The 20,871-nt window shown below is 35.1% G+C and overlaps 1 protein-coding gene across 2 annotated transcripts in view; it reads right to left on the reverse strand.

The window, feature by feature from the left end:
* IP3K2 (Inositol 1,4,5-triphosphate kinase 2) overlaps positions 1–20,871 on the reverse strand; it is a 130,886-nt gene that overhangs the window by 103,702 nt on the left and 6,313 nt on the right. Inside the window, exons 1-3 of one of the 2 annotated variants that reach the window (XM_053752946.1) lie at positions 10,771–10,924; positions 4,722–4,781; positions 3,645–4,329 (exon numbers count right to left, since the gene is read on the reverse strand). In XM_053752946.1, the coding sequence (XP_053608921.1) occupies positions 3,645–4,328 (684 nt within the window). In that variant the 5' untranslated portion in view covers position 4,329; positions 4,722–4,781; positions 10,771–10,924. Of the gene's footprint in view, positions 1–3,644; positions 4,330–4,721; positions 4,782–10,770; positions 10,925–20,871 lie in introns of those variants that run through there. The other variant, XM_053752945.1, reaches the window with a different exon arrangement.

Consider the following 20,871-nt stretch of genomic DNA (forward strand, 5'->3'; position numbering starts at 1 on the left):
TCAGTAAGCTATACTAATGCTGATAGAACATCAGTAAGCTATACTAATGCTGATAGAATATCAGTAAGCTATACTAATGCTGATAGAACATCAGTAAGCTATACTAATGCTGATAGAATATCAGTAAGCTATACTAATGCTGATAGAACATCAGTAAGCTATACTAATGCTGATAGAATATCAGTAAGCTATACTAATGCTGATAGAACATCAGTAAGCTATACTAATGCTGATAGAACATCAGTAAGCTATACTAATGCTGATAGAACATCAGTAAGCTATACTAATGCTGATAGAATATCAGTAAGCTATACTAATGCTGATAGAACATCAGTAAGCTATACTAATGCTGATAGAATATCAGTAAGCTATACTAATGCTGATAGAACATCAGTAAGCTATACTCATGCTGATAGAACATCAGTAAGCTATACTAATGCTGATAGAATATCAGTAAGCTATACTAATGCTGATAGAACATCAGTAAGCTATACTAATGCTGATAGAACATCAGTAAGCTATACTAATGCTGATAGAACATCAGTAAGCTATACTAATGCTGATAGAATATCAGTAAGCTATACTAATGCTGATAGAACATCAGTAAGCTATACTAATGCTGATAGAACATCAGTAAGCTATACTTTTATTGCTGTTGAACATCAGATATGTTAGGTTAGGTGTGATTAAAATTGCTTGATTAAATTACACAATCAAACAGTGAAATTGACATATTATATTATATTACCACGACGACATAGACGTGCTAAAATTTTTGAGTTTATCTAAGACATTGCTTTCATGATCCTAAAACTTGTTTAAATTGTCGTTCCATTTAGTCATCACCACCTCAACAACGAATTCTTCTTCTTATTCACGATCAATAATCCCCTTATCGATAGATTATTAGGTATTATCATATTTTCTCACCATTTTTTTTAAATACATATAATAAAAATGGTATAATTGTTTCATAACAAGAAATGAATCTTGGACTAACAACTGCAATGAAGAAAAGTCACCAGTAACTGAGGCATCAACCGCTGCTGAAAATGTAAGCAAAACCAAACACTGTAAAGTTCCATATGATATTCATTATCATTCGTGTTGGCCTGACCTTCACATAATCCACTGAGTTTCGATAACTCTGTTATTATGTAGATATTTTTGCTAAGCTAACAAGGATATTTTTAGAATTGAAGCTGTACAAATTGTTCCCTTTAACTCGTATTCAAGATATGGAATAGTGAAAAGCCTATACGTAAAAAAGTGTGTTATTTAACCTCATTGCATTGAACATTTACATATTGAGTGGACAAAGCCGGCAGGTTGACGGGAAAATTATGAGTGAAACTGAGTACCGCAGAAAATGAAACAAAAAAGGGGAAACAACCACGTCTTACAGTGTCGTCTTGTAGATAACTCAGTGCACTGATCAAATAACATTACAGTTGGTTATGTTGTGATGGACCGATTATCGCAAAAATGGAAGAAAGAGCTATGCTCAAATTCAAAATTCTTTATTCAATTTAGGATGATATAATACATCACTTATTGACGTCAAAAAAATTACTTAAACTAAGTCTACTGCCGGCTTCCAAAGCGCAGGTGAAGAAGAAGCGGCGCAACAAACCTCACCGCAGCCTTTTCTCCAAGGGCGTCAATTAACAAATATAGGTATTTTTAACAAATTAGGAGGACGAATTTACATCATTATTAAAAATGTCAAAATTTGAATGTACAAATAAAATAAAAGTTGTATTTCCAATAAAATTATTGAAAATTGTCACACAATATATATATACCTATATATATATAAAGCTAAATGTACAAAATATACGTAATAATGTCATAAATCAATTACATATGTTATGAGGATACTGCACCATGCTTGGGCCAAACATTATTGTCATCCACATAATCATCAGACTTGTAATATGCCTTTTTACAAAGTACCTACTTCTTTTATATAATTTCTAAATTTTTTGTCATTGCTCTAAAGTACTCTTATGTTGCCCTTAAATAGAGATCGCACACGATCTACAAATCCAGATTATACATAATCTTTCCATTGTCCCGAAGCATCACTAACTAACTAAATAGCACAGTTGTAAATGACGGATGTTAACATCCGCCCGTTTATTATACTCTGTGGCGACAAACAATAATAGCCGCTGTTGGTTTTTGAGGACTGTTGAAATGACAGACAGACGAATCGAATAGGTATATACTTACTGAAAGTTTTCAAAAAATTACAGACTTGATTAAAATATGGCCATTCAACTATAACAAATCTAAAGTGCAAATTTAATTTATGATATAACTAACCTGCTAGTAAGAAAAGTCTAGAAAAACGCAAACATAATAAATTTCCGGGAAAAGGATTTTATTATATAACTATAGCAATTTCATAAAATTGAACACACTAGTATGAGACTGATATAATAAAGTGTTTAATCAAAAACTTAAACCACGCAAGACTCCCAGCACGCCTAAATCATAGTTTGGGGCCCGACACATAGACAAAATTACAATTGCTCGCAGTGCGATGACAATAAATAACCATAACCTATCATAACACCGATCACCGACCCTTACATACGTGATTTATAACAAAACATCATCATCCAGAAGCGGTGGTGGTGTAATGGTTAAGAGGCCCGCCTGTGGATCGAAAGGTCCCAGGTTCGAATCGTACTCGTGCCACATGAGTTTGTATACCAATCAGTTGTATACCAAATGATGAAAACGACTATACATGATGACTCATGTATAGTAGTTTTCATCGTCCACCGCTTGCTTCCGATGAAGGAAAACATCGTGAGGAAACCTGCACACTGGTTGATTCTTATTAACTTGTGTGTGAAATGGAGAAGGCAATGGCAAACCACTCCATTAATAATGCCAAGAAAGTTGTTGTAAACACACACAACAACTTTCTTGGCCAACATTTCACGTAATGACCACGACCCTCAGCCATGAGGAATACTATGACTATGAAGAGATCATCATCCAATCATTAGGTAAAAACGAATGAAAATTCATTTACTCATTTTCAAGTTTACCATTTAGGAAAAGATTCCCATAAAAACAGTAGCAAGCGAAAAGCATTCATCAGGCGAACCGGTAGACTGTTAAAATAATTAGGATGTAATTAGTTAACTCATATTTTAATAATAATGATTGTTCAGTACAATTTTGGCATTGAAAAAGATGACATTAGCTATAGTTTTCGGCTATTCTGTTCGTGAGTTATTTTCCACTGAAACTAAAGTGTGAAGGTATATTGTTACATAGATCTGAAGCCTGAACCCTATAAAAATAATAGGATTTAAATTTCCATGCAATTTTGTGCTATGTTAAGGTCAGAAAGGATAGAAGTGGTATGAACTAAGTTGAAAAACACATTACTTTTGCAAAACGTCGAATGCCATTAATTTAATCGCAATTTTCTAGTTTCATTCGTATTCATAATAAACCAAGAAGTATTCGTACCGTACCTGTAAATTTTATTACACTATACCTATGGTATCTACGTTACTTAGTGTAAAATTAAATTCTATAGGTTATTAAAATATCATAAAAACAAACGACGCGACAATCACAATCAAAACATATACGACATCAAAACGATTGCCACTTACCTTTTTCGGCAAAGTCGGAGATTCGAATTCCTCGTCATCTCTGCTGGACAGCGTGGAGCACGACGAGCAGGCTGAGTCGGCTGACAGCGACCTGGCCCGCAGCCAGTTCACCTCCTCCTCGCTCGCACCCACGGCAATCCCATCGGAATAGTCGCTGACCACCACACTAGGCGTCCTGACACAACGCCCTCTTATCTCGCACCCCTCGCTGCTCCTCCTGCCCAATTCTACTATTTGAGCTTCAACTAATGTTCTTTCTTTTCTAGGAGTCGTAATATCTGGTGGTGGAGTGACTTCTCTAGGGTGCGAATGTCTGCGGTGTCGCGTTTCTAATTCCACAGCGGAATCATCGCTCAGATCGCGGCTCCTTCGTCTAACAGCTGCTCGGTCATCATCGTCAGATGAAGATATGTCCTCACAGGGGGATTGGGGACGGGGGAGGCGTAGATACTGCATGGGGCCCGGTTCGAACCGCCGGAGCAGTTCGGAGACGCGAGGCTGCGCGTGCCTGGAGACGCGTGCGGTCGGGGCCGCCAGCGCGCCCACACTGGGCTTGCGCGGCGCGCGCGCGTGCTCGGGCAGCACGCCCGCGCCCAGCTTCAAGTAGAACAGGCTGTGGTTGAGCGCCTTCTCGCGAAGGACGCGACGGAAGTCTTCGGGTGGGGACTGTTCTAGGCGCGGCATCCTGGAAATTAGGGAAAGTGACATTTATTTATGTGTGTTTGTCCACTAAATTTAGTTTCAAAATCTGCATTTCATATAGATCATAACAAGAACGAATTCCTCATTTCAATCCAGTACTGTACAGTATTAATTCCCCAAATATCAAGATTATAATCATAAAGTTGTTACCTTAAATATATAACTTATGTTACTAATATTATAAAGTAACTATATTCCTTTCTTAACTGATGAATCACATTATCTAATTAACTAAATAATGAAGCAATTTCATTATTTGGCATTCTTGTTTCTTAATTTATCCCCGATTGAAGTAATTATTAAGTAAATACATGGTCCGTGGTTCTGTGGAAAAAACAATACAAGGACATAGGCACATTCTAGGATATTACTAACCTGTTAATATTACTCAAATATCTGGCCAACCCAATCCTCGATCAGAAGCGCATCTCCAGCCTGCAACAAACAGAGGTTCCCATCAGATCAATGTGACAGCAATCACAATGGATGCTCGGAAATGTTAGTAGTTTACGGTGCAACATCCGTGAGACCACACCGTGAGAGTTTACACTGTTGACAGATAGTTCATTCGCTATTTTTGACAAGTATGACTATATTAAACGTACTAATATTATACGTAGAACGAGATTCTTATAAAAATGACATTTTTGACACAAGCATTCGTTAGAGATAAAAAAAAACGTTATGTCTGTGCAGCATAAGGAATCCCCTAGTTTGGAACCGATCCTAGTCATTATAATAATGAATGAATCCAGATCATTACAATAGTGATAGGTCGCCAGCCCATCATCTATGAGAATAATCTCTGGTTTAGAGCAGCTTTCAAACCATCATGGTAGTGGTTTAAATATCCGTCATGAAATTAGTTTTTCGACTAACAATCATTACTTTCATTGGGAATAATTCACTGCGACTCCGCAGTGAATTTTACTATACTATCCAACGCACTCGCGTTGGATAGTAAAAACCCATCGTAAAAGGATTAGTGTAGAAAGTCAACGAGGAAAAGCTGAGATTAGTCTTTATTAGACTTGGTCTGGTTTTACCAGATGAGCCATAATGACTGCCTTTGCGTTAAACTACGATTCTGGACAAAATGAAAATGATAAAATAAAAATATGCCCCTATGTTTTTTCACTTATTTGGATGAATTATTTAGAATAGCGGAACACCTAGGTGAACCAGTGGTACAAAAAGTTAACCAAGGTGTTTCACGGGTGAGAAAAGAAAATATGCAATGAAAAATAACATCTAAATGAAACAAATCAAGACTCAAGGGAGAGTTGTCACCTGTCAACTTTGACGTTAACTTTAACCTGCGCGCCGCTGACGTTTGAGACAAAATGGCGTAATTTGTTAATTTGTTAAGGTAAACGTCAAAGTTGACGAAGAAACCCACTCGAAGAAATTCTGTCAAAATGAAATTAAAGCAAATAAGAATTAAACTTTTTGGAATCTGCCAAATAAAGGAACTAGCTAAAATGATGACTAATTGAAACTTTCCACTGATATAGAGGAAGGAAAATGTGTTGCACTTCAAATTAACACTAAATTATGCGAAAATTCATTTAAAACTGGACATATCTGGTGGGCCACACGCTCACTGCACTTGGATATGTTCTATTGTTGATATTATGTCTAAAAATGTTGATAAAGTTTTTGAAAGTTCTCTAGGGCGTAAGTAAAAAATAACCAAGAATATTCGGAAAATCGACTCCTTATAAGATTTGACAAAAGGTCCTACACCGATTTTACCAACTCCAGAGATCATTCTGACTCATGTATAGGAGTTTTCATAGACCACCACTTGCTTCCGGTGATGGAAAACATCGTGAGGAAACCTGCACACTGGTTGACAGTTTCAGTTCACTAAAAAGTTGTGTATGTGATTATTTGCCACTATATAGCCGCGGTAGGTATAGTCGGCAAATGCCTTTAGGCGACTTGAATAAAATCTAACATCAGAGTTAGCAATTAACACACTTGAAAAGAAAGAAAAGAGACCTTTGGATCTGTAAAAGATTCAATTTTGAGCTGGTACAATAAAAATTTGGTACCTAAACTCGCGTAATTTTGATCTGAATTCAGTACTTCGTGTTTTCGAACTCGGTTGAGAATATTAACATAATTTGCAAAATGTTATCTACGTGAGTAGTATTCTATTACATGCATTAACATTATTATGATAAGATGTACTTATTATCATATTATTGTACGTTGTTTAAAGTACTTGCGTCAGAGCTCAGAAACCTCTTAAGTGCTGATGAAAACCAATCAATCGACCATTCTCCAACTAGTTAAATCAGAGACATTTTATAATGTCAAAAATGAGGTTTTATACGGAGCTTGTGACGTCGCGGATTTTGGAGTCAAAATGCATTTCTAATATACTTTAATGAGATCGATGTGGTCGTCGATGAAAACCGCCATGTACTCGTATGAGTCAGATTAATATACAAATTCATGTGGCACGAGCAGGTTTCGAATCTGGGACCTTTCGATTCACAGGCGGGCGTCGTTAACCATTACACCACCACCGCTTCTTCTTATAGGTTTATATACACATAAAAATTGTAGAAAAAGTATACATATATTCTACCCGTACACCAAATTTCATTACAATCCATCCAGTACATTCTGCGTGAAAGAGTTCTTACAAACTTTCGCGTTTATAATATTAGTAGAATTTGCCTAAATTGTAAATGGTAATTTGCCTAAATTGTAACTGATCACTCATTGCAATCACGTTAATAAATTTGGAGAAGGCACTTTTTACATATTTTCCACATTTGGTTTAACCCTTTGTCTTAAATCTTAATATTTTCCTATCACTTTGATAATAAGGTTGTAAATATTATTACTTTCCACGAAAACAACTGAACATCATAGAATAATATATATATATATATATATATATATATATATATATATATATATATATATATATATATATATATATATATATATATATATATATATATATATATATATATATATATATATATATATATATATATATATATATATATATATATATATATATATATATATATATTGTTATTAAATATAGTACTATTGAGTTAGTATCGCATAACACAAGTATCGAACTTACTTTGGGTCAACAGAAACTATATGACTTGTCGATATATAATAATACTAGCAGCCCCTACTGGCTTCGCTCGAGTAAAACCTTAATGAATTATACATCTAAACCTTCCTCACATATCACACTATTTATTTAAAAAACCCGCATCAAAATTCGTTCTGTAGTATTAAAGATCTAAGCATACATAGGGACAGACAGCGAAAAGCGACTTTGTTTCACATTATGTTAGTGATAGGTATTTATTTATAGATCATTTTATTCTGAATGTCGGTTCCGTATCCATCTAAAAGCATCCTATTATTCAATTCCATTAATATTCCAAACTTAAAAATAGACACTAATAAATAGTCTGTCTGTCTGACATAACAATCAATCCACTTAGTATGGTAAGCACGCGGCTACCCATTACATACGAATTACCTGGGATTCGTACGTGATATGAAAGTTTATTTTTTTTCACATTGCTGCGGGATTCAGCGATCCATGTTTTTAAAAGATTATGTTTATATTGGAATGTTTGTTTTTTACAAGTTATTTTATTCTGATGTATAATGCACAACAGACACAAAAAACTTAATACTATATTTTTTACTGTCTTTATAGCGATAGGAAATGAATATAATAATAATTACCTTAACTAGGTAAATTATTGGATTTTCAATATCGATATCGTGTTTAAAAAAAAGTACTTATATTATTGTATACCGAACAGCTTATTGTGAACTGCCGCATCTAATGATTGTCCATCATTGTTGCACACGTCAAACGCAGCCTTGTCAAGATTTTACCATCGGCACTTCATTGGGCTGTCGGTCATTCTTCCCATTGAGAATGGTAAACATTATTAGTCACGTGTTCATTATAAATATTACTTCTCTTCTACGCTGAGGGTCGTGGTCATTACGTGGAATGAAACACACATAACAACTTTCTTGGCATTAGTAATTTGGCATTAGTAATGGAGTGGTTTGCCATTGCCTTCTCCATTTCACACACAAGTTAATAATCAACCAGTGTGCAGGTTTCCTTCACCGGAAGCATGTGGTGGTCGATTAAAAATACCATACATGGTATACAAACTCATGTAGCACGAGTAGGATTCGAACCTGGGACCTTTCGATCCACAGGCGAGCGTCATAACCATTACACCACCACCGCTTCGAATATTAATTAATGACGAATTTTTTGGCCATCGTGCATTTTGACGATTGAGCGTGTGGAGTGGACCCAAGTACAAGTAGACTTCTACTCATTGAAGTTCCGGCGCGAGACGGAAGATTACATTACGTCACTGTTCCGGTAGCAACAATCATCTTCATCATCATCTGCAGCCCTCCGTGACCCACTGTAGCAACAATACTTACATATTATAAAAAGAAGTACAAAATCAAAATCAAAATCATTTATTCAGAAATTAGGCCTTCACAGGCACTTTTTCACGTCATATTCTAAATTAAATGATGTTTACCAAAGCTACAAACTACTAGCATTTCGGAACGACCACTGCTGAGAAGAAATGCCGAAAGAAACTCATTCAAACAGTGTTGGTCCCTATTATGCCAGAAGGGCTTACCATTTTTTAAATATAAATTTATGTATAATTTTTATCAGTAATATAACAATGTAAGTACACAACGTAAGTACCACCTGTCCTATTCAAAAACTACCGGACGGATTTTTGTACGATTTTCACCAATCGACAGAGTTATTCCTGAGGAAGGGCTAGGTATATATTTTATTATGGTTTTACCCGAGCGAAGCCGTGAGAGCGCTAGCAAATATATATATAAGAAGAAAAAGCATATAAAATGCTTGCTAATGATGCAAATTAATAATTGCATAAAAATAATGAAACCGGCCTAGTGCGAGGCAGACTCGCGCACCAAGGGTTGCGTATCATCATCTCTAAAAACAGCAAAAACACCCATATAAAAAAATCGTGTTTTTGCCGTTTTGAATATTTCTTTTAGTACTTGGTGTTATGGCGGCAACAGAAATATCTAAATCACCGGTGAAAATTTTCAACTGTTTATCACGGTTCATGAGATACAACTCGGCGTAAGGATAGACAGAGACAGACGGACAGAGTTGGCTTAGTAAGGTCCCGTTTTACATTTCAGGTATAGACCAAATTCGGGTTTCTATGGTGAATCGGCGCTTACGCATACGCGCGTGCGAATCTCAAGACAGGATATTATTCCGTATTTTTTTAAATCATGATTCTTGACTAGTAAACTCGTTTATCAAATTCAACTTGCTTTACAATAAGACGACCTCGTGGTCTCTATAATGTTTCAGATTCCCGAATTTCCCAGAGCAGCTGTAACAGGTTAAATAACTAACACCACCGCACTAACCGTTATTTATCATCTGAGTGACACGTGGTGACGTCAAACACAGCCTTCGAGGGAAGGGCACCGTGGAATGAGAGGCAAATTGCATGCTATACTAGCTCTAATTTAGGTTTCATTGAAGTTTTGGAGGTTATCTACTTAATTTATTTTATTTTATAAAAAAAAATATTCTTTGCGTATTGCCCTAAATTCCTCGCTTTCCCCTAAAAACATTTTTTTTAAATAATTTAATTAATTTCTTTAATTTAAATCGTATACTTCAAAAATCTTTCCAGAAATGTATCTAATGTAAGTAAACTAATTTAATTAATGTAAGGTAACGATCATCCAAGCATTACTGTTTCAAGGAGTGAGTCCTGTGGTAGTAAAAATCTATGTGTGTGTAGACACACCCCCTTTCATACTAGTGTGCCCGGCTATGGCGTGGTATAGCCCGTTAGTGTTAGAATAAGTTTAAAATTTTTGAGACTCGGCTATGATTTTACAACTTGCCGCCTGTCTGATTTGCTGAATATTGATTTTCAAAAAATCATATTCAGCACTTAAATCTTCAGCACTTAAATTGAAGTAAATTTCTCGTCTATACTTTTTAATATTTGATGTTTTTTTTTTTAATTTGTTCCTTGCGTATCGATTTAAATGTGGTTTCCAGGCAAGTAGGAGGAGCTGTAACATTACTATTATTTCTAAGTAGATATGTAATAAAAAAAAGTGATAGTAGGACCATGGAATTAGTGGATACTCCGTACAACGCAGTACTTATTAAATTAGACAAACTTGCGGGGGTAGACGTGTGTCAATGAACAATTTTGAATCCTTTATGGCCCATTCCAAATGGTTCGTGTAATACACACGGTTTAGCTCGCCAGTTCTTTTCTTAAACTCTGCCATCTTCTTAATCTAGCCGAGTTTAGCGTACCAACGCTACCGCGTGTCTAGATCAAGACAAATTAATAGAACATACCTTAAATTTGACGAAAACTTCGAAAAATCAAAAAAACCGAAACTAAATCCAAAAGGCACTTCTATCACATTCAAACACTTAACTCCAAAAAATATAACCAAAAATAACGAAATTATATCCACACCGCAGCTTCACACTGCCGATGGACCAGTCTATTAATTACTGGCTTAAAAAACCAGCAGTTTCCTCATTATCTCCGTGTTTTAGATGGCACTGATAACACTATCATTTCCTAGAGCGAGCCGCTACACGACAAACATGATTCATCCAAGCTTATTTAGATTACTATAATCGATACGGTAAAAAATAAGCTTAGAATTCAGGATTCATAACCAACAAAGTAATATTTCAATAAAATAATAATAACATTTTAACCAGCAAATTAACAAGCAAGGATGGCTGGCTTTCATGCTAATAGCTAGGGGATCTATAAAATATATATTATACAGTTTTCCCTCAATGACAGGTATATATATAATTTGTGAATCGTCATGATCATAATTTGTGTCAATTTGGTAAAAGCTTGAATAAATAAATAATATAAACCCGCGTATGAAGACATCAGGAGTTATAAAATCTTGAAGCTCATCTATAATGTTAATATTTTTCATACTATTACGAAATAAATAAATATATTAGGACAAATTACACAGATTGAGCTAGCCGCAAAGTAAGTGCGAGACTTGTGTTATGGGATACTAACTCAACGATACTATATTTTATAACAAATACATATATAGATAAAATCCAAGAATAATATTGTTCAAGATTAAATTATTTATTGTAAAAATAAATCGATTTTTAATGATAATAGTATAAGAGAATAGGTAAGGTTTCTCAAACAGTAAAAGTTAAACATAATGGTTAATTTCCAATCTGTTTATCTATAACTTATTTGTATACCTACAAATCAATCACTACACATTTCAATGGTATACATACATGTATCTAATTTATAAAAATTAAGTAGAACATTTGGCATATGAAACCTTCCTGCACAAACTCACCTAGATGTTTTGAGAACAGAAACAAAATGTGCATATATACTTATTCTAAGTGTTTTTATGACTATAAACTCAATTTGACGCGTTTTACAACCAATTTTTCCGCTGGTTCAACGGAACGTTTATCAGTAAGTATCAGAGCTACGTACGTTCATCTAATTGCTACGCATTAATCTCTACGAAACGGTAATAGAGGTGAATTTGCAATGAGCAAGACTAAGTTGATGTGTTGACGGTACGCTTACTCAACTTCCCCAATTTTCTGATGAATCTGGGTCCGATCCGTCTTGTTATCTGCTTTAATTTGTCTTATCTTTAACAAATTCCTTATCGTTCGCATCTAGGTCATTGTCTGTCTGTCTGTCGGTTATATTCGAGCAATTTTTCACCTGAATTAATATGCATAGGAGATGAGTAATTTAAAGTTCGAAACAAGTTCTATGCCATGTTGTATGATTCTCACTAGCATATCAAATCATTTTACTGGACATATCTGATCTTGCATGATCATAATATCTACAAATCGACTTGGAGCAAAAATAATTATTAATATAAGTATATGTATATTTGTAACGCGATAACTTTCGAACTGTTGTTGGTCTGATTTTGATTAAATTTAATAGGTATGTATGATCTGTCAATAGAATTTTAAGATCGTGAGGCAACAAAATCGGTTAAGTCTTTATTGAAATAATCACAATTTTGTCAAAATTTCGAGTGAAAAAATAAAAAAGTACTCAATAAAATACGCGTAAATAGATGTTAATCAACACAAAGCTAGTGATTGTTCTAATTACAACACTCGAGTAATTCTGAGTAATATACTCTGAAGGCTGCATCACTAGGATGACGTCAATAAACACTAAGTACATTAATTTTGTAGTGGAAAATCTAAATCTTTAAATTTGTGTAAAATGATTTTAATAATATATTATGCCAATATCGAATATAAAATTAACTACACATACACACTTAAGCTATTTATTAAAATTAAAAATTAAAACTAAAATAATAAATGTTAAATTAATTTAAATAAAAAACTGACCTAAATCGCCGTCGCTGTGCGGTAAAGTTCCCAGAAGGCTGGCGACATTCCCTCTTTGTATGGCCAAACTCAAACGTTGGCCAAAATAGTCACCAGCCCTTGGGTCCCCGGAGACATCGACCAGGCGTGCGGAAAATTCTTTGTAAAGGGTATTAGCATCCGCACCCCAAGGTCCCAGGGTCTCTACAGCAAAAGGCATAAATATATAAGTCTCACCTTTTGCCGGACTCTGCCGCCAATCTTTAATGAATATATGAGCGCAGTATAAAGTCAGATCTTCCATTTTATTCCATCGCTTTTTCATTGTTCACTTTTCTTACCATGTTTGACGCAATGTCCCCAATCGCCATAACTTTTTTGGTCATCCTATATTTCTGAATTCACAAATATGTACTAGCCTCTTAAATAAAAATCTACCATTTATATCTATACACTTGAAATGTATCATGGAATACTTTAACCTTTTAAAAAAAAGGTTTCACAATATACTTAGCTAAGAATAGGAATTTGAAGTGTAGTGATTTGAAGCTCGGGTAAAATCATAATAAATTATACACCTGAAACTTCCTCAGGAATCACCCTTTTCTATGGTGAAAACCGCATGAAAATCTGTGCAGTATTTTTTTAGTTAGACGCGGCAGAGGATTTTGTTATATAACATGTTAAGAAGAAGATGCTGACGCAAAATTCATTCAGTAGTTTTTTTCTGAAGAGTTTACCGTATCAATATGAGTTTACAGGTGGCTTTAAGAGTGGAATGGGAAAGGATAGGGTCCGCATTGAACATTACAAGAGGTACAACAAGAAAAAGGTCAAGAACACCTCCATCAATATATCGATATAGAACGACCGGTCCGTCCTGTCATACATTCTTTGTCATTAATAAAATATAAATTGTCAGGACGATCATAAAATAACTTGGGAGAAATGCGAAGGACGAGATGTCACGAACAGGAAAAACACGAGTTTGCAGCTGCATATATAATATAGCAGCTATGCAGTTTTATTTCAAACTTACGCAGACAGATAAGTACCTATATTGCAGTACCTATTTGAAAAATACACTTACTGGATTTGGTAACTACGATTGAAATACAGATACAGGTATCACGTCTTTATCCTTAGGGGGTAGACTGAAACAAGAGTTCTGAATCTCGTAGGTTACGTTTAGCTGTAAGGCGGTCTTTTTGGAGGAATTGATTAAATATTGATCGGTTGCTAGCCTTTCGCTTATAGGTATAAGAAGTATCTTCAGTTTAAAGCTCTTTACCTTAATCGACTTTTACAATTTGCATGGGAAAAGAAGCAGTTGGCATGATTTATGTTTTTCTTCCGCTCACAGACCAGTATGGAGTAATAAAAATAATTAAGATGTTATTTCAATTGTGTGCGACACTGCACGTATTAAAATTATAATAAAACAATTTATTTTGTTCGGAAAAGTAAAGTAATAGGAACGAAAACAATCCGCGGTCTAGAAAAATTTAAGTGAAACCAAATTATGACAGTAATATGAAACGACAGGCTAATTATAGCGTACGGAACTATGTAAATGGAAATTATATATTTCGCATAAATAATAAAGATATTATCGAATGAATTGTACCATTTCTCTTATAAATAACCCACTAACAGTGAGTTACCGATAGAAAGTCTGCAACACGCAATATTTCAGGAGATATGATCAGGAAATCGTTGGATAAATCTAAAATAGTGGAAAGTCTACACGGAACGATCTCAAAAGAGATGGTTGGCATGCAAATCGATTTTAATTGTAATGTTCCGTGAGTTGTTTCGATTGTAGTAATATTTTTAACTTCCGACAGCAGAAGGAGTTAAGTTTAACCTGACCTGTGTGCCTGTATGTCTGTCTCGTCACAGCCAAATGTCTGATCTGTTTTGATCTAGTTTTATTTATTTCAAAGAGAATTTAGTCGAGAGTATTTATTGTTTATGTTTGGGAAATGTGCGTTCAGCCGTTTGAAAACTGTCAGTTCTTTCCTGCCAATAACAAAGTCTAGGTTTTTAATATCCTAATATAGTTTATAGCATTATATATCTCGAGACAATTAATATATAAAAATTTCTCAATGTACGTGTGTCTCAACGTACGTACAATAAGTATATGCGAATAATATGTATGACAATTATTAAAAATTCTAATGGCGGTTGTACAATTTCATTTTCGTTTTTAGCGAAGCTATTGTTAAAATTTTTGAGTTGTGCAATAAAGTTTAAATAAATAAAATATTATTTACAGCTGCTATTTACTCACAATTACTTATAATGTTATGATGTCCTTCACAACATATTCCACTGTTGTCACAGTTCATTTGGTTTAGATAAAGAATTCAACTGCAAGTGATAATTACATCTGAATCTGAATAATATATATCATATCATATCCATGAACACAAAATGATCCTAGCTATGATATTGTTCATGGCTACACTCACAGTAAAAAAAAAAGCTAACAATTTGCATGCTAGTGAGTTGATATATTTATGTATCACTCAGTTTCCTTAAAAACAGATGGCATTTAAGTTTTTTTATATGTTTATATTTAATATTTTTTTAAGCAAGTTTATTTTGTTCTTTGAATTTTTTTTATTTGACTGCTAATAAATACCAAAAAATTATGTTATTAATATAATATTTATTTAATTATAAATGACGACCTCGATGGCGCAGTGGTAAAGTGCTTGCCTCTGAAGCGAGAGGTCCTGGGTTCGATCCCCGGTCGGGTCATGATGGAAAATGATCTTTTTCTGATTGGCCCGGGTCTTGGATGTTTATCTATATATGTATTTGTTATAAAATATAGTTTCGTTGAGTTAGTATCCCATAACACAAGTCTCGATCTTACTTTGGGGCCAGCTCAATCTGTGTGATTTGTCCTGATATATTTATTTATTTATTTAATGAATTACATATCGATAGATAAGTCCATTTTTTCGAGCTCGGTGGCGCAGTGGTAAACTGCTTGCCTCTGAACCGAGGGGTCCCGAGGTTCGATCCCCGGTCGGATCATAATGGGAAATGATATTTTTCTGATTGACTTGGGTCTTGGATGTTTATCTATATATGTATTTGTTGTAAAACATATTATCGTGTGATTTGTTCCTATACATAAATATTTATTAATTTATTTTTTTTAAAAATTAAAAAATATATTACTTTTAGAATCCACAAAAATAACCTCAAAATTAAATTCAATTATGAAACATAATTACTCATTTTGTGAAACCCTTTTCGACAATTTCCTTCAACCTTCGCCACGCTTTATCATTTGCTGTTAAAACAGATTTTATCTAAACATGCTCCAATTACTGTATTCATTTCGTGTTAATTAGTACTGAGTGGCTTTTAATGTTTTTATAAATTTGTTATGACGTAAAATTTAAGCCATCATCTTTGCAATTATTAAACACGAAAGTTTGTTTATTTGTACCTCCTTACTTTTGAACTACTCAAGAAATCTTTTTGAAATTTTGCATACCTACATATGTAGTTGACCTGCTAACAGTGCTCCCGAGGGGATTTCACGTGAGCGCAGCCGCAGGCAAATGCTAATTATACAAAACATAACACGATTACCTATATCGTCAAGATATTTGAAACTAGTTGATTGACGACCACCGCAGCGGGTGGGACGTCACGCCCATTCGCTTTCTGGTGATCATGGGTTCGCTCGTGCGGGCATATAATTTTACTCGTAATCACAGATATTTGTCTGCGGTTCTGGTTCAATTGTGTCCATTTATTTGTTTGTGCCCATCGTCGTACAAACGATAAAAGCTTTGTAGAGTCTGAAACGGTTCTCCGACAGAATACAGAAGACATTCTGTCGACGAATCATTCGTAGATGAAGGGTTCTGTCGTTCAAACGCCCGATGTCGAAACATTCTATCGACGAAACGTTCGTAGACGAAGCAATTGTCGGAGAACGGTTTCAGACTCGCTTTGTCTGCTGCTGTTGAGTCCATCCATTTATTTATTTAATCTATCTGACCATAGACCACATATTTACCTGTAATCTGTTACGATCAGTAATTTCTCCCACATTCCTATTCAGTAAAAACAAGATTATTCTGAATTAACTGATCAAGTCACGGTTTCTAATTCCGATGTTTTCGCGAAATAAACTGTTTTAGCCTTTATCCCACTGTAATAAGACCCAGGATGAATGGCCGTGCTGATTCTGATTGCAGAGTAAAAAATGGCCAAGCGCGAACCGGTTTCGTGCAGATTAGGTTCAAGGGACGGTTCTTAAATTGGTTATCGTATCGATGTCTTGACTGTAGCCCTATGAATAAATCCTTACATATTATAAATTGAAGTCCACGTGGCGTCTATCTGTATGTACGCGATAAACTCAAAAACTACCGGACGGATTTTTGTACGATTTTTAACAGATAGTTTGGTGAAAGGGCGCTGTAAAAAATGTACACTCATGTTTTTGCAAATAAATAATATTTGTCAACGAGAGCTAATGGCTGCTGTGACAGCGGTGCTGTGCAGCCAGGGTCACCTGCTTTCCTGTTCCACATCCTGCACTATGCAGGACTTAAACGACAGAGCGATTAGTGGCCATATACTGGTCGAACACCGACTGAATAGCTATTCCGACTTGACACGAAGATCGGAATCAAATGGTGGTATATTAAAACTACAATATATGAGTCAGATTGATATACAAACTCGTGTAGTATTCATATAGTTTCACAGGTATAAATACGGACAAGTAGAGCAGCTAATTGACTGCTGATATTGGCATCTTTTGTGTACGGAACCCTAATAACGGACAGATAATGCAGTGTTGTGATTGACCTACAGTATGCTAAACGGACATACGTATAATTTCCACAATCTAAGTGCTAAAACTAACTGTAAAAGTAATTTAACTGTTTATTACTGTTGTTTATTTATCGTGGGATGGTTTAATTTGATTAATTTTTCTACTTGGAACGTGGGAAATTTGTTATCTCCATATAACGTGCGGCAGAATGATGAATTATGGCCAATGAGGAAATAGGTATATTATATATAGTTAATTGCCCGTCACATGTGTTATGTGTACAATTAATACAAATACATGTATTAAAATTACAACCACATAGTTACATTTGACATAATATCAAAATAAAATAAATAATAAAATTTAAATATATATTGATTTAGTGACCCAATAATTTCCAAAAGAATTACAGAGCTTGAAACAAAACTGCATCGAATACAGAATAGTTAGTAATATAGTTCTATATATAAATGTTATGTCGGTAACACGAGCTTGCTCATTCATCACAAATCATAATATATAAGAATCTGATACTGATACATTAACCCATTTTAACATACCTACACAAACTCATTCATTCACAAAAAGATTTTAATAAGTTTTGTACAAAAATGTCATTTTTGACACAAATTCAAATTGAAATTCAAAATTCTTTATTCAGTTTAAGATGATATACATCACTTATTGACGTCAAAAAAATTAAACTAAGTCTACTGCCGGCTTCCAAAGCGCAGGTGAAGAAGAAGCGGCGCAACAAACTTCACCGCAGCCTTTTCTCCAAGGACGTCAATTAACAAATATAGGTCTTATATATATATATATATATTAAAAATTAGGAGGACGAACTTACATCATTATTAAAAATGTCAAAATTTGAATAAATAAATATGTATTTCCAATAAAATTATTGAAAATTGTCACACAAAATATATATATAAATAAAAAGTTAAATCTTAAATGTTTTTACACAAGCTTTTATTGTTGTCAAAGAGATCTTATTGCATTAAATGTGTGACAAAAAAATAATGTCCGTGCCGTAAACCGTTCCCATGTCTGGAGCCGTTCCTGAGTGCACCATCCAGTCATGCTTACCACAATAATGCATTGTCATCCAAACTAAACGTGTATACAACTTCTGGAAACCCCTCATACTGTTTTCCCTAAGCCCAATTATTTTTTCAGTACCTATCATTGATAACAATGATAGCCGTTGACGTTAGTACAACAAATGGTTTACATTTAATTAAGAGCCTTATCAGGAGTGGCTTGGTATCGCTTATCAGGTCCATGAAGCTATGTAAATATTACATAGCTTTCCGATGATATATAGTCATGTTTGGATTGAAGCGGGCTGTACTAATAAAAAATAAAAGACAACTTATAACTCCCCTCTTTCTGTCGTCGGGGTTTAAAAACTATAGGCTAATTAAATTTCGCCACTTCTGTCCATAGCATAATGGCAGTATAGTGCCATTGCCCCATTGAATTGTCTATCGCATGAGAATAGACCGTGACGACCCATTCACCTGATATCGACCCACTTTTGGTCTATTAGTCTATGGCCGTTGCAACTTCGTGATGGATACGCACGCGGTTATGTAATTAGTTTATGGTTTCGGCTAGGCTTTATTAAACAATGTCTGTGTGCCACTGAGTTTGAAAGTGTACACCAATCTGACTCGTGTATTTGTTTTTAAAGATCCACTTGCATCCAGTGAAGGAAAACATAGTGGACGACCCTCACACTGGAAGACAGAAGTCATGTCAGGATGCCTCTGGTGACTTGAATAAATCTGACACCAGTGTCTGCATAAAGTATCAAGAAAGAGGTATTTACATAAAATATCATAAATAAGACCAAAGATGGATTAACGCCAAGTATTTATTCAGTTTGTTCCAAAACAGTGAAATCAAAGCATTTATTCAGAAACTAGACCTACACATTTTCACCTCAAACGTTTTTTTTTTTTCAGTCGGACGTAAACCCATCGCTTGGTTGGGTTTGCGTTTGACTTTATGGGATGAAACACTGGATGTGAACCCATCTGAGAATAGCACCATTCCATATCCTCCCATTGATGATACGGTGCGAGTAAGGGGCAGCCTTGACAGCTGATTGACAGCATTAGCATTCGCTAAGAGGCAGGTGGTCATTCGTAAAATCGCCGCCGAACCTGAAATTTTTTCGCTTACTCCGGACTCTGCGGCATCTATTATACGATACCTCGAATGCAAACGGGAAGACACAAACATGAAAGAGAGAGACAGAGAGAGAGGATATACTAGTGCGTATATAATACCTGTACAACTAATTTAACATCCGTGAATAGTGATAGCGTTGTTTGATCTCGCCTGATTGCAGAAGATTCCTCTCGTAAAACATTGTTATCAGATTGACGTCAACGACAACGTTGAAGTAATTACAAGATGTCTATTCTCAAAACCGAGTGCCGAAAGAGGAGTGTTATGTTTTCAAGGTAGATAGATAGATAAAACATTTATTTGTAAAACAACAGCACAATACACAACCAGACTAAAAACACAAAATAAAACACAATATTCACATAGCACATGGGTACATGAGTAAACCATGTAGCCGAGAGGTAGCTTGTTGTGTTTCGGTTTGTAAGAGTGAGTGAGGTAATTACAGGGTGCGATGGCAAAGACACTAAGGCTACAAAGTCTGCAAAAGTGGACTTCTAGTGGGTGACGAACTTCTAGTGCACTTCTAGTGGGTGACGAATTCCCATCAGGCGTTTGTGTCACTTAGCGTACGAGATCCAGAAGCTAGACGAGACGGATATATGAAGAATCTCTTTTTCATACTGAATTAGGATGGCTCAGAACAGAAAAGGTTGGGGTAGACCGAAGACGACCCAAAGCAGAAATGTATCACAGAGTTATAAACATTTTAATTTCTCAGTTAATGTTCTGGGGCAATTAATGTTCTTTGTGAATGGATAAGGAAGATGGGCCATGACAGTACTCATACATTAGCCTAGTCTGTATGAAAGGTTTTATTTACAGCAATTTATGCCAAATCTGCCAAGACTTGAAGAACTGTTTGTTTGCCGATAGCCTTTGAAGACTCATTGAAGCGGTGCTGGTGTAAAGGTTAAGACGCCCGCCTGTGGATCGAAAGGTCCCAGGTTCGAATCCCACTCATGCCAAACGAGTTTGTATACCAATCTGACTCATGTATAGTAGTTTTCATCGACCACCACTTGCTTCCGATGAAAGAAAACATCGTGAGG

The sequence above is a fragment of the Plodia interpunctella genome, chromosome 12, assembly GCF_027563975.2.
Source record: "Plodia interpunctella isolate USDA-ARS_2022_Savannah chromosome 12, ilPloInte3.2, whole genome shotgun sequence".
Lineage (NCBI taxonomy): Eukaryota > Metazoa > Arthropoda > Insecta > Lepidoptera > Pyralidae > Plodia > Plodia interpunctella.